This window comes from Mustelus asterias, chromosome 28 (assembly GCF_964213995.1).
Source record: "Mustelus asterias chromosome 28, sMusAst1.hap1.1, whole genome shotgun sequence".
Taxonomy (NCBI): Eukaryota; Metazoa; Chordata; class Chondrichthyes; order Carcharhiniformes; family Triakidae; genus Mustelus; species Mustelus asterias.
The window spans coordinates 12,313,255-12,328,786 of NC_135828.1; the positions used below are offsets into that span (position 1 = coordinate 12,313,255).

The following is a 15,532-nucleotide window of genomic DNA, read 5'->3' on the forward strand; positions in this document are numbered from 1 at the left end:
CTCCTCCAGAGGTCCCCAACATCACAGATGCCAGACTTCAGCCAATTCAATTCACTTTGTGAGTTTAAAAAAAAAGGCTGAAAGCACTGGAGACAATAAAGGCTTTGGACCCTGACAACAATTCCAATAGTAACGTAGACTTGTGCTACAGAACTAGCTGTGGTCCAAGGCAAGCTGTTTGCGTACAGCTACAACACTGGCATCTACCCAACAATGTGGAAAATTGCCCAGGTATATCCTGGCCACAAAAACAAGACAAATGCAGTGTTTTATGTTTCAATCAAGTCAGCTCTTCCTCTTCTAAGCTCCTTGCGAATACAGACCTAGCCGATGCAATTTTCCTCATAAGACAACCCATTCATTGGTCTGTTAAACCTTCTCTGAACTGCTTCCAAAGCATTTACCTCCTCCTTCAAATATGGTGACCAAAACTGTACACAATACTCCAAATGTGACCCCACTAGTGCCCAGTGCAACCGAGGCAGAACCAATCTCCATTTGTATTTAACTCCCCTGACAAATGATTTCATTCTAACATTCTTCTTGATCTAACTGCTGCCATTTTTTATGTTTATGAAATGTCTTGGAGTTCAATTTAATGTTCCCTCCTAACTCATCTCTCATGAATCTCTCTTTGTTTCCTGCATTAACTTTATAAATTCCCCCGGCACTCCTGGAGACAGAAGGGAACTCTCAATAGGTTTAGTATTTTATCAGCAGCCACAGTATAACGTAGGAACTTTGAAGCTGAGAACTATTAACTGGAACCCATTGGGTAGACTATGAATTGGGTTGTGGAAATGTATGAGAAAACTTTGTTTGCCGGAGACCTGGTAATACTGAAATCTTTCTCCGGCCACCAATAATTGAATTATAATCCAGTGTGTGCATGAAACTTTGGTGGCCTACATCTAAAACCAGCCTTCTGACTGAGATTATTTACTTTTCATGATATTTTCAATGGATTAATGGGACTTATTGTAAAATAGAATAGAAAACAGTGAACATTCTTATTAAAATAAATGCTGTTTATAACAGGCTTACTGTGATAAATGTTACCAAGTTTTCAGCAGCCCACGTAAGCTCTATTTGTATAAAGTATATACATTTAGTGATTCATGAGCAGTCATCTCATCCATACAGCAGCCTGAAAATAAATTACTTTGAACCAGTTAAGCATCCTCGTAGGATACAAGTACAAGTTCAATTAATTATAATTAGTAATTATTCTTGGGTTTGTTCAGTTTTTGCATTCAACCTGTCAACTTGACCTTTGTGTGCTTGCAGTATTGTTCGCTGTAGTTGATGACAACCTTATGAGACTAGAAATAGTTTTTTTTATAGCTTATATACACGCGTTTTTCTATGGTTTGAGGGTAATAAAATAATGCACAGCACAAAACTAGTGATGGAAGTAGATATTATAAAAGCATGAAAGTAAACCAATCTGACCTAAATTTTAAAATTCAAGTATAACATTCATAAGTCACTCGGTTATTTATATTTGGAACCTGAAGCATCCTAGCTCCATCGCAATTTAGAACAGTTTAGGTAATGAATTAATAAAAAGAACTCTTATTTAATCCATCAAAGGTAAAATCTTTGATTTTTATTGATATTTGCAATATGCACAAAAATTGTGATTTAGCAATAGATAACTTTATATATCAATAAAACAGACAAATTTTGAGTTTTTCCTGTGCAAGGCTTGTCATTTATACAAATGTTGGGTGAATGGGATGCACGTAGTTAATGTTGCATTTTGTGCCCAGCAGTGTGCCTTAGCTGATCGGAAAGAATGTCTCTGTTCGGGGAAATGAATAGATTTAGTAAAACTTGAGAGTAAAATACATGCTAGTCAGATGCTTATATCCTGAGTGCACTTTACACACCCAAAGGATCTGAGATCAGGAAAAACCCTCCATCAAGGCCTTGTTTGTTTCCGTCAGAGCAGATAGTCTTTAGCTAAGAGCAGATTGCAGTTCTGTTTTTGGATGAAAGTTTAACAATAGGGATGATTGGAATTAGAGGAGAGTGCTGTTTCGGAGGTTTCTCTGGGGTAGTATCCTCCATGCTTGAATCATGAATAAACAATTGTAACCTGTCCCCAAGTCTGCTGTGGTTAGTTTGAAGGAGTCCAACACAACAGTCTCTCACTGCAAAGCAGGTCATTTTTGTTGTTGTCAACCCGTGTGGTTTCTCTGAGCCTGATTGCTCATTGTCAGCGAAACAATTCCCATTCCTTTGAGACGACCAAAGTGCTTGTCATATAGGCATAAAAGTCCTCAAACCCAATTTCAAAGTAAAAAGATAGTCTGTTACATAAATTACAGTCCCTCCCAAGAAATAAATGTATTTTTGTCAGATCTGTCGTCCAATTAAACCTCCAAAAGCAGAAGATCCAGACCATTCCAACAAAATGGCTAATTATTTGTAAAAGTAAAAACAAAATAGTTCTGGATTATGGTTGTATGTTTTCTTCTGTTTAAAAAAAGGCTAAGTGATGATTTTGTTCTTTAAAGAAACATCTCCTTTCTTCTTTATTCTCATACCACTTCCAGATGTTCAGAAAAACCCATCTCCACCTGATCTATTGTTCCTTTGTTTGGTCCAATTTTGTGTGACAAGACTTTTGTAAAGTGCCTTAGGATGTTTTACTATGTTAATGGTGCTATGTAAGTACGAGCTGTTGCTGACGTAGACTGCATAGAGTCAAAGGGCTGGAATACCAATGAACAATATAAAGTAAAAGTTTATTATTAGTCACAAGTAAGGCTTACATTAACACTGCAATGAAGTTCCTGTGAAATTCCCCTAGTCGCCACACTCCGGTGTCTGTTCAGGTCAATGCACCTAACCAGCATGTCTTTCAGACTGTGGGAGGAAACCGGAGCATCTGGAGGAAACCCACGCAGACACGGGGAGAATGTGCAAACTCCACACAGACGGTGACCCAAGCCGGGAATCGAACCCGGGTCCCTGGCACTGTGAGGCAGCAGTGCTAACCACTGTGCCACCGTGCTGCCCTCCAGGCAAGTTCTGCAGCAAAGAGATGTTCAAAACCATTAGGGGTGTAGACAGAGAAATTGTTCCCAGTGGCAGAAGGGTCAAGAACCCAGAAGACACCAAAAGAAGCAGAGGTGACATGAAAGCAGCAGATGTGTAGGACTTGTAATGCATTGCTTGAGAATGCGGTGCAGGTAGATTCAATCATAGTTTTTAAAAGGGTATTGGATAATTATCTGAAATGAAAACATTTACAGGACTACAGGGTGGAAGAGTGGAATTGTTCTTGCAAAGAGCTGGCACAAACATAATGGATCAAGTGGCATCCTTCTGCACTGTAACCATGCCATGATTATATGTTTCTAAATTCTTCATAGTTAATATCACAAAGCTACACTTCAAAATATAGACATGGAAACTAAAATTCTGCTTAAAAGATAATATTTCTGTTTCATCTGTATAAAGTAGGAGGTTCATATAAAACTCAGTACAAATGCACAGTCCCTCATTGTGACACAAAATCTATCTGGATAAAATGGCATTTTTCTGATTGATGAATGGTATAATTAAAGTTTAAAACATTTTTAACAGACTGTGTGTATAGGTCAATACAAATTATGGGGAACAAGAAATGCCCCCTCCCTTATTCCAGATAAAAGTATCCAGGCTCTGTTGAGTCCCTTGTATAAAATATTGGGAAGGAGTCACTCTGTTTCTCCTTGAGGTTGTTTTTAGGCTTTTTTTAAGACATTCGGAATCAGTAATATCTCAAATAATAACATTTTCCGATCAATTGAGATAAATGAGATTATTGCCACAAGGCTGCTTGTAGAGCGCAGTAGTGGCCCTAAATTGCTAAATATACTATAATTTGGTAAATGTAATTTTGCTTCACTGTTTGCTAAATTGCTAAACTAATTACTTTTGCCTTGCCTCCTTCCATGCCAGCCGATACCGCTGCTAAAACAGAAGATGAATCACTCCATCACAATGTCACAAGAACAAATAGCATGCCTACTGGCCAATGCCTTCTTTTGCACATTTCCTCGACGCAATAACAAAGTGAAACCCGAGTACTCTAACTTCCCGGACATAAACTTTAAGAAGTAAGTACAAAAAATTCCTCTACTGCGTACTGCCATAGTTTTTTAAAATTGCGTACTGCAGAAGGTTTTACAATGCCATTTCTCAAAGTGAGAATCAACATTATTTTAATTTGTAGGGCACTTTCGGTTAAAAATTGAATTCATGGAGAACTGTGCTTCAGTAATTGAAGCTGCCTTATTGATGTTTGATGGGTGAAATTACAGTCATCCACGTTATAGCACTCAGCATGGGCAGGTAGCTAACAAAACATCATCGACCTGAAACATCAACTCTGCTTCTTTCTCCACAGGTGCTGCCTGACCTGCTGAGTATTTCCAGCAATTTGTTTTTATTTCATAGTTCAGACATTTTATGTACTTTGCTTGTGCATGAGTCATTCACCTTACCTTGGAGAGCTGCACTTGGAAGTCATGTGCTTCACCAGAGGGAAAGAGACATTATTGGGTTGTAGTTGCCAACTATTCCATTATAGTTATCCAACTGCAGGGCCATGTAGTTAGATTTTAAAGTGTCTGTGAACATCTGGAAAATGATCTTGAGCTCATTATCTTTGCTTAAGAAATTGTGTATTGTAAGAAAACTAGGAGAGGGGACAGATATGGAAAGAGAATGGCGTGCAAGGGAAAGTTTATTATTGAGAGCAAGTTTGTTTATTTATTAATGTCACAAGAAGGCTTACATTAACACTGCAATGAAGTTACTGTGAAAATCCCCTCGTTGACACACTCCGGCGCCTGTTCAGATACACTGAGGGAGAATTTAGCATGGCCAATTCACCTAACCAGCACGTCTTTTGGACTGTGGGAGGAAACCGGAACACCTGGAGGAAGCCCACGCAGACACAGGGAGAACATGCAGACTCCACACAGAAAGTGACCCAAGCCGGGAATCGAACCCAGGTCCCTGGCACTGTGAGGCAGCAGCGCTAACCTCTTGTGACACCGTGCCACCGACTATGCTATGTAAATATGCCATGTAAATAGCATATGTCCAAAGAAAATGGAGCAGGTAGGGTCTTTGGTGATTATTTGATTCCATCGAACAGTGGCAAAATATTGTGTAATCCAAGAAGATGGTCTGTGTATTTACTCATTAGGTTTTATGATAAATCTGGAGATGACCAGTGTTGTGTTGCCTCAGTAGCTTTACTGTGCAGTTGACAAACAGCTGGATTGCTAATAAGCATGTTAGGTAGGATAGAAGCTGACTTTTTACATGGCTTGCGCGTGAGGGGATGATTGGAGGGGCAGATCATGTTTGGAGACTGATTGATGAATTTTGTGGGGTAGGTCATTCTGTTCTCTAGCAAACATTTTTGTAATGTTATTTTGAAATAAATAGTTTGCAGCCTTGGATATTGAAGATCTTCAGGGGTTAGCTTGCTTTTGTATCTTTATCTATATTGGTGCATGATTCATGTAAAGGTTGTAGGATCTTTTTCAAAAACTTAAAAGTATAAACTTTGTTATAAATATGTAGTCAGTCTTACATTATTCCCGCTATGGTGTTGGGGTACACAGTAGCCTGAAAGTTATTGCATAAGCCTTGTTCCCTGAGAAACAAAATATTTAAAGGGACTGCACACTGACAAAAATTGGCTACATGCAATGGCTGAATTGTAAAAGAAATGTTGCTTATATGTGAAACATGCTTATTAGGTACCTGACTAGCTCAGCTGTTATATTTATAAAATACCCAACCAATCACAACTACTCCATTTGTAAACAAGTGTTTTTAAATTTGACTCATTCCATCATTTGGGCATCACAGTGATTAGCTTTTGATTGACCTCAGAGTGTGTCTATTCACGGAATTTCGTCGCAAGGAGTCATTGTTCCTAATATTCCTGTGGTGAGTGTTGCTTGGAGACTAGGATGGGGGGCTGGGAAAATAGAGAACCTTGTTGAGGCATCTTCTCACATTATTCCTGTTGCTGGGTAACTTCCTTGTCATGGGCTGGGAATAGAATTATAGAATCCCTACATGCAGAAGAGGCCATTTGGCCCATTGAGTCGGCATCAACACTCCGAAAGAACACTCTACCTAGGCCCAATCCCCCGCCCTAAACTCGTAATGCCTCCCATTCACCAAGGCCAATCCACCTAACCTACACATCTTCAGACTGAGAGAGGAAAGCAGAGCACCCGGAGGAAACTTACACAAACACAGGGAAAATGTGCAGACTCCACACAGTCACCCAACGCCAGAATCGAACCCGTGTCCCTGGCCCTGTGAGGCAACAGTACTAACCACTGTGGCACCGTGCTATAGGATCAACTGCCTGATCTATGGAGACAGGTAGCTGTTGAGATGGCTACGATTCTCAATAAGAGTGATTTTGTGGCTGGCAGAGCGATATCCCACTGCATGCAGAGGCCACCAGTTCAGTGGAGGAGCTTCCTTGCAGCAGCCTGGGGGTTCACGGAGCCCAGGCTTCTATACACCAATGGCAGCAGGAAATCTGGGAAGTTGTGTCCCAAGCTGTTCCTGCAGTGGGGTTTCCTCTCCACTCCAGGTTAGCCACCAGCTCTCAGCCTCATAACAGTTGTCTTGTATTAACACCTCTAAGTTGAGGTGCCTTTGCAGTGCCCGACCTGCATCAGCAGCACCCACCTCACCTGATGGGGCTATCAAGGCTCCAGAACCCTGACTCTTTGATTGGGTTTGCAACATTGGGAGCCCTGTTCACCGCCCTTAGGAGGGCGGCAAGTTCAGAGGAAGCCATTTCTCTAAAGATTGCGCTGCCACATATTTACCCCGCTAATCCCTTAACACTAGGGTCAATTTAGCATGGCCAATCAACCTAACACTCATCTTTGGTCTGTGGGAGGAAACCGGAGCACCCGGAGGAAACACACGCAGACAGGGGAGAACGTGCAAACTCCACACAGACAGTGACCCGAGGGCAGAATTGAACCTGGGTCCCTGGTGCTGTGAGGCAGCAGTGCTAACCACTGTGCCACAATGCTGCCCATTGTGCCACCATGAAACCCATGGTAAAATTTAGCCCATTGATTTGGTGCAAGATGAGAATTTTCTTCTGATCCACCCAGACTTTGAACCAAGTTAAACGCACTTCACCTGAGCTGACAACCACTTTCTTCAAAAGATTACTTTCAAGGCTATTAAGCACCTATTGGTAAGACCTAGATATCTGACAGGATTTAGGTCTACTGTAGCTATCATTTCTCGTATAATGTCAGTCTCTCCCTAAAGTGGTCTGATGCCAACGTTTTATGAAATTTGACTTCCGCTGATCTCCATCCATCTGTTTAAGTAGGAAGCCCAGGTGTAACACTGAAACCTCTTGTGATTGGAACTGAAATTCCGTATCTACTCCACGTGTATGGTACCTAACTCTGTTTACCTTCAGAAGAGTGGGTGCGCTCTGGGTGAGATAATATTTGGTTTAAGTTGCAAGATGCTTTTACTCCAGAGTAGATAAAAAAGCACAGAACAACGAGACTGATTAGAGTCTCTTGATGCACACTGTACTGTTGCAGAAGTAAAGAACATGCAAGCTCTAGTTCATCGTAAAAGGACAATCTCTGTATGGACAATCTCTGTATTCTGCCCTGCCATCATGACAGCAACTGATTGCTTTTTCAACTTTTTGCTGCCCGATGGCTCTCAGTGTCTCTGTTTTGATTCTTTCAAAGGCACCACAACAATAAAAGCTAATGTCTAACTGACATCAAGGGACAAAATGTCTTTCTGAATAACCAAACATGGCGAATGAATTATCCATTGTTATGGGTCTCGGAGAGAAACAACTTGCACTTAGCTATGGCAAATACGCAACTGTGAACAACTGGGCCATGTTGAGAAACAGTGCCTTTTAGGAAAGCAGCTTGTATTTTTTTAAATCTCATTTTGAAACAGCTTATTTCCAAGTCTTTTCTGGTGAAGAAAATAGCCAAATTAAGACATGCTCCTTGATTAACATGTTGCATATGCTTTGCTAGAATGTTTCTTTTGAAGAAAGTGGTTGTCAGCTCAGGTGAAGTGCGTTTAACTTGGTTCAAAGTCTGGGTGGGTCAGAAGGAAATTCTCATCTTGCACCAAATCAATCGGCTAGATTTTACCATGGGTTTCACAGTGGCACAATGGGCAACAATTGTGAACCAGTTTACCCTCTAAATGGCACTACAAGATTCCACAAGAGATCCACTGGTGCTGTTACAGAACACCTCCAAATATTTGAAGTATTTATGGACCATTAAATCAGTATTTCTTTTTACAGTGAATGTTTTTCAGTATGCTCCCAGATGCATTGCAGCATTTTGCTCATATTGTTGTGGTAAGCAATCTTGAATTAGGGGTTAAATAGATTAAATCATAGGATCAAGAAGGTGAGCACAGAAGAAAGCCATCCAGCGGAGTTGTCATTTGCTGCAATCAATTCAATTCTAATCTGATTGCAAATATAAAAAAAGTTACCACAGTTGTGAACACACCAATAACCATAGTATGATCAGCACTGCACAGTCCTTAGCACCAAATACAAACGTACCTGGAATGAGATGCACTGATGGAATGCAGCCTGTTTACCTACCCCTTTGTTTTCCCTGTTGACTTGCATGTTAGCTTCTGAAACTTGACTACATCTGAATTTCTAAGGTGAAGAAGTAGGAAGTTCGTTAGTGCATTACATGAATAATGATAGTAACTGCACTTCAGAAACAATTAGTTGAATATGAAGTGCTTAGGAAATAACTTGATGGGTGTGATGATGTATCAATGTATAAATGACAACCCTTGTACTACTGAGAATAAGAATAATTCCAGACATAATCTAGAAACTCATAACAGAGCCCTTCCTACAAGTGCACAGGATATGATCAATCTGATGAATTATAAGCATTGTTGGATTTTAAAAGTTTGTTGATTAGAGAACTATACAACGATAAAAACATCAAAATGTACACATTACAAGATTTTAATACTGATCACAGGGTTAATAATTTTGAGACACTTCTGAAATACTTTTTGGAGCAGCAAGTGGAAATTGCAGAAGTTGGCAGTAATATTGCGCTGTGATTTATTTAAAATCAGTTCAAACATACAGACCTGCTTTTCAAAGCACACGTGCAGCAAAGCCTGTAGAATGGGAGAGCAGTAAGTGTTTAGAAGCATTTTCTTCCTTCAATGTTGAACCTTAGAATATCAAACTTCTCGTGCTGTTCAGAAGATATGTGACTAGTTGTTTTTGGCTGCAGCATCTATTACAGTATGTAAGACAATACAACCCTGTTGTCTTTCAGCACACTACCCTCTTCAAAAAAACATTCATTGTTGATGGAATGGCATTACATTCATAAGGCCAAGTTGTAAAGGAAAATACTTGCTGATCTTTGTCTTCAAGTATATTTTGTGTACGAATAGTTTGTAATTGTGAAGAAAAGACTTCTTTGTGATGTTCAAGAAAAGCCAAAGAAAGTTTTGTTGTGAATGAGGAACAAAGGAATAAGTATGAGTATTTCATTCATAAGACATTTCCGCTCCTAGTTGCCTAAAAAAAGGTAATTAAACATGTCATGTTCAGAACAACTTTCAATTTGATTTAGTATTATAAAGTGATTATAAAAGGCGCATTATGGTAAACAACATAAATTATGGCAGTAATGAGCATCATCTGGTGATTCTTAAGAGTAAATTATCCAATTCAATTAATCTAACATAGTTAGAGGACAGCAGAGTAATGTCTTAATATAATTCTTGTTGAAGGCGCACCAAAGTGTTCAAAAACAGTTTCCTTAGCTTCCTGTCTTTCATAGACAGATGCTCCCTGTCTTCTCATAGATAGATGGGTTCTCGTCACTGAGTCTGTTGGTAAGGGTGCGTTTATTCTGCAGCAACCAGTATGGGATTGTTAGTATCTGTTTGAGCCAGATCTATAATTTTTACTACAACTAAAACAGACAATACTGGAAAATCTCAGCAGGCCTGACAGCATAGAGTCAGAAGTACAGCATGGAAGCAGGCCCTTTGGCCCAACTTGTCCATGCGTCCTTTTTTTTTTAAACCACTAAGCTAGTCCCAATTGCCCATGTTTGGCCCATATCCCTCTCTACCCATCTTACACATGTAACTGTCTAAATGCTTTTTAAAAGACAAAATTGTACCCGCCTCTACTATTGGCTCTGGCAGCTTATTCCAGACATCTAAAAAAGGCAATATCTTATGAATGAAATACTCAACTGTGGAGAGAGAATAGAGTTAATGTTTCGATCCTGGATGACCCCTCGTCAGACCTGATTTCTGCTGCCTAGCTTCGGCTGCAGTGCTCTAGCCCAAGAAAGCACAAATGCCATTTAGACATGGGTGCAGAGCTTCCCTACTAGTGGTCCGAATTTTAACTGAGAACATGGCGCTTGCGAAACATTAAACTCAATTAGTGATAAGTTGCAGATTGGCCGCAAGCCAAGACTTTTACAAATATAATTAGTGCTTTCTGTAGTGTGCTGTAAGACTTTGAAACCTGAAAAAATTATATTTATTGATGAATTTTTGGAATGCACATTTCTCGAATAAGTGATCACATCTTTAAATACTGATAGTATCTATAATAGGTCAAATGATCAAGTTTCAGAGCTTCAACAGATTTTCTGCTGTCCAAACTCTCTCAACTCCTCTAAGATAAATAACTTTGCTGTGGCTGTCAGAAAGAAACGCTTTCAGACATTTATTTTAAATGCAACAGGTTGTTTTTATATAAGACATTTAACAAAGAAAAATGGCAAAAGGCTATTCACAAAGATGTGCGAGTGGGTTACCTGTACTGCCTGCCTTTTGCCTGTGTTGGAAGAATGTGACAGACGATATGCAACCTGTTTGGCCACATGATGAAAGCTTCTTCCTGGGCCATCAAGTCCTGCAATATCAAGCTGAGCCACAGCTTCTGGCTCAAAGGCAGACTACTGTGCCGCACAAGACCTCCTCACAACGATGTATAATAAAAAAAGTTAATGCAGAACCAAAAAAAATTAGGAGGAATGATTCAAGGTTTAGTGAAAGAGATGAGTTTCAATGAGAATCTTTGATTTTTTTTTGCGGGGGGGTGTGGGGAGGCAGAGGAACGTCAGGGGGCCAAAGTGGCTGAGGACATGACTGCCAATGATGCGTCATTGTTTTAAGGCAGGCAATTTGAATGTAAGATTTACTTAATAAATCTGCATCAGGCTTTGGTTCAAAATTAATGCTAGTTGATGAGCTATAAACATGTATACCTGAATACAAGCTCCACTTGCCTCGCCAAAATGTATTCTAAAGGATCTATAGTTAGGATCTGATGAGAATGATAGTGTGAGGCAGTGAATCAGCACATCCTGGTACCCAAGACTCTGGGAGATTAGTTTCTTTTCGAGAAGTGAATTTCATTATGATCTCTCAATTTTATTTGTATATGACATATTATAGAAGTGTCACAGGACTTAGGAGCAGGAGTAAACCACCTAGCCCTTTGAGCCTGTTCTGCCATTCAATAAGCATTGCTGAACTGGTTATGGTCTCAACTTCACTTAACTGTCTGCCCCCCCCCCCCCCCCCCAATCCTTATCTGTCTAACTCTGCCTTGAGTAAGTACAATGACTCAGCCTGTACTGATTTCTGGGAAGAGAATTCCATCGTCCAACGACCCTCTGTCATGTTGGGACTACACCTTCGGGCCAGTGGCAGTGCTGCAACTTAAGGGGAGCAGACGATGGTGCTGCTTTGCAGCCAATATCTGGGCGAAGAGAAAGATTTGAGACTTCAGATGAGAAATTAATGTAGAAAGTAAACCCGAGGTGTCAGGGTGAGCTTATATAACTATTGACAGCTGAACTAATAACTGTCAACAGAGGACGATCAATTCAACATTACATCTTTCTTGGCTTCTGTCACAGCAACAAGCAGTGTTTGGCTTATGAGACTTGTCACAAGACTACCCGAACAGAATTCATCACCGAGGAGTTTCATTTTGCTTCATCTTGTATATAAAATGGATCGGATATTGAACTGAATTAAATGGGCATCATTTTTAAAAAGTTACTGAATGTTCAGCTCGTATAAAAAAACAGTTGAAGATTAAGTCAGAAAGTAATTTCTAAGCATATTTATGGCTTCCAAAAACCTTTTACAATCTTGCCAATAAAGTAATTCTTATATTGGATTAATTAGGTAACAGTGCAGGTTCACTAGTACGCAGCCTTGGAATGAAGAAATTAAAATATGCAGACTTGAAAAACTAGAACAGGGGCAATTTAAATGCATGTGGACAAATTTTTTTTAAATTGACCGATAGGACAGAGTTGATAGGAACAGACTGTTACTACTGATAGGTCTACAACAAAGGGATATAGATACAAGATTAAATGTATATGATTTAGACTGGTGAGAAGGACCTTTCTGCACAGGGTTGTGAGGCTATAGGGTTGCACTAGTGTTAATAATTAATACAGAATAAATTAGACATGTGGTTGAAGGAAAGGAGAATTAAGGGTTATGTGAACTGCGTGGGCAGCCATTCTCTGTGCAGAGTTTGCACATTTTCCCCGTTCTGCATGGGTTTCCTCCCACAGTCCAAAGATCTGCGGGTTAGGTGGATTGGCCATGCTAAATTGCCCTTTAGTATCAGGGGACTATTTAGGGTAAATGCATGGGGTTATGGGGATAGGGCCTGGGTGGCATTGTGGTCGGTGCAGACTCGATGGGCTGAATGGCCTCCTTCTGCACTGTAGGATTCTATGATTCTAAATGGGATTAGGCTGTTTGCTTGTGTGGAAGGCAAACACCAACAAAGATTGTCAGACAACATCTGTGGAGATAGAAAAAGAGTTATGCTTTGGGCGATGTCCTGGGCTCATTTCTGATGTAATCAACCTGGAATATTTACTCTGTATTTCTCTCCACAAGCATAGAGGATTCTGGGCTTTATAAATAGGGATAGGAAGAGTTGGGAGAGCTTTCCGCATCTGGAAGTACAAAGTTCAGATGTACCGCAGGCAAGGAATTTTGCGATGGCTGGAACCTATTTAATTCACTCGCATTATAAAGTACGATGTGGAGATGCCGGTGTTGGACTGGGATGGGCACAGTAAGAAGTCGCACAACACCAGGTTAAAATCCAACAGATTTATTTGGTATCACGAGCTTTCAGAGCACTCCTCCTTCATCAGGTGAGTGGAGAGTTGGGATCACAAATACGGCATATATAGACAGAGACTCAAATGCAAGATAATGGTTGGAACGTGAGTCTTTACAGGTAATCGAGTCTTTACAGGTCCAAACAATGCGAGTGGAGAGAGGGATAATCACAGGTTAAAGAGGTGTGAATTGTCTGAAACCTGGACAGTTGGTAGGATTTGGCAAGCCCAAGCCAATTGGTAGGGGTTACACGTAGTGTGACATGAATCCAAGATCCCGATTGAGGCCGTCCTCATGCATGCCAAACTTGGCTATCAGTTTCTGCTCGACGATTCTGCGTTGTCGTGTGTCTGAGTGTAAGGTTAATGTGTGGCACATTGCCAGGGGAAGATACAGAGGAAGCCATTTTTGTGATCAGGTTACATGCTTCCCTAAAATCAATGAATACCACAGGCATATGGCAGCGTTCTGGGTGGTTAGCAGAAAGAAGCAGCTGCTTGGCTTTGTGAGTCAACACACAACGGATGGGATTATAAAGTATGTTCACTGTTTGTAAATTTACCCTTCCTGTTGTTTCACTGGACTATATTGTACAAATAAAAGACTGAGGAGCAATTTGAAAGAGATCTTCCAGATTATGATAAAGATTTGATGGAGTAGATGTAGAGAAGATGTTTCTTGTGGGGGAAACCAGAACCAGGGACCAAACATACAATTGCTAATAAATCCAATAAAGAATTCAAGAGACACTTTACTTGGAGAGTGAGACTTTCTACCACTGGGAATAGTTAGCGTAGCTAGTAAAGGGCATTTAAAGAGAAGCTAGATAAACGCACAGAAAAGGATAGGAGAATATGTTGATTGGGTTAGATGAGGAAGCATGGGAGGAGGTTGGTGTGGGCCATAAAGTGGAGATGTCGGCGTTGGACTGGGGTAAACACAGTAAGAAGTCTCACAACACCAGGTTAAAGTCCAACAGGTTTATTTGGTAGCACAAGCCACTAGCTTTTCGGAGTGCTGCTCCTTCATCAGGTAAGTGGGAGGTTGTTTGTGAACAGAACTCCCACTTACCTGATGAAGGAGCAGCACTCCGAAAGCTAGTGGCTTGTGCTACCAAATAAACCTGTTGGACTTTAACCTGGTGGACCATAAACACAGGCATGGACCTGTTAGATCAAGTGGCCTCCTCCATTGCTGTAAATACTTAATTATTCTTATTTTACATATATTCTGTAAGTTTGAGTAGGCATTGCAAACCACGTCTGGATTTGTTCAAGCTTCAAACAAATGTTACGATCTACATAAAGACTGATAACTTTTTAAAAATGATTCAAACATTCAGTTAATAGCTTGAAAAAAGATGACACAATAAGATTTCATGTTTTAAAACATTTACTGCAACAAACAGCTAAAACACGAAGCAAAATTTTCTGGATGCTGGAAATCTGAAATAAGAACAAAATGCTGGAAAAACTCAGCAGGCCTGGCAGCATCTATGGAGAGAGAAACAGAGTTAACGTTTTGAGTCTGAAAGGATTCTTCTTCGGAACTGAAGAAATGTGATGGGTTTTATGCTGTTGGAAAAGGAGGGAAGATCAGGTAGAACCACAAGGAAGGTCAGGGATGGGTGACGGAGATTAAATGACAAAGATGTAATGGAACAAAAGGCAAAGGGAGTGATAACGGTGGTGATAAATAAACAAATCGTTGGTTCAGAGTAGATGTCAACAGCAGAATAATGGTCAGCTCTGTCTGAAAGCAAGATACAAATTGCACATGGGTGTGGAGGGGGCAAAATGGAGAACTGAGTTCACAGCCTGAAGTCACTGAACTCAATGTTTGAGTCCCGAAGGCTGTAAAGTGCATAATCATAAGACGGGGTGCTGTTTTTCTCGCTTGCGTCGGGCTTCACTGGATTGAAGAAAGACTCTTGAGGAAACATTTCTTTTTGTTGGCAGCTTGTGCTTTAAACCACAGAAAATGGTGTTCCCATTTAGTGTTATCACCCTGTGCACTCGCCCACGGAATCTCAGTCCACAGTTGATTCCAATGAGTTCCTGCTTCATTGTTTCGTTTCACCAAGTAATAACTTAGAGTCAGCATCCCCAGACACTTTCCTCAGTTTTTGGAGAATTTCACAAATCCACCATCTGCAGTAAAGTTTGTTCCTTTGATTCTTCTTCCCCCTGCCATGCCAGGATGAATCTCCCAGAATCTTTGGATGGCTGGAGGATATGTCTCTTCAACTAGAGGCCATCTCCCTTTCACATCCGGCCGTGCTGGCTCACAAGGC

The 15,532-nt window shown here is 40.5% G+C and overlaps 1 protein-coding gene across 2 annotated transcripts in view; it reads left to right on the forward strand.

Moving 5' to 3' along the window:
- parga (poly (ADP-ribose) glycohydrolase a) overlaps positions 1-15,532 on the forward strand; it is a 167,191-nt gene that overhangs the window by 75,815 nt on the left and 75,844 nt on the right. For both annotated transcript variants that reach the window (XM_078199516.1, XM_078199515.1), the window contains exon 9: positions 3,955-4,112. In XM_078199516.1, the coding sequence (XP_078055642.1) occupies positions 3,955-4,112 (158 nt within the window). The remainder of the gene's footprint in view (positions 1-3,954; positions 4,113-15,532) is intronic.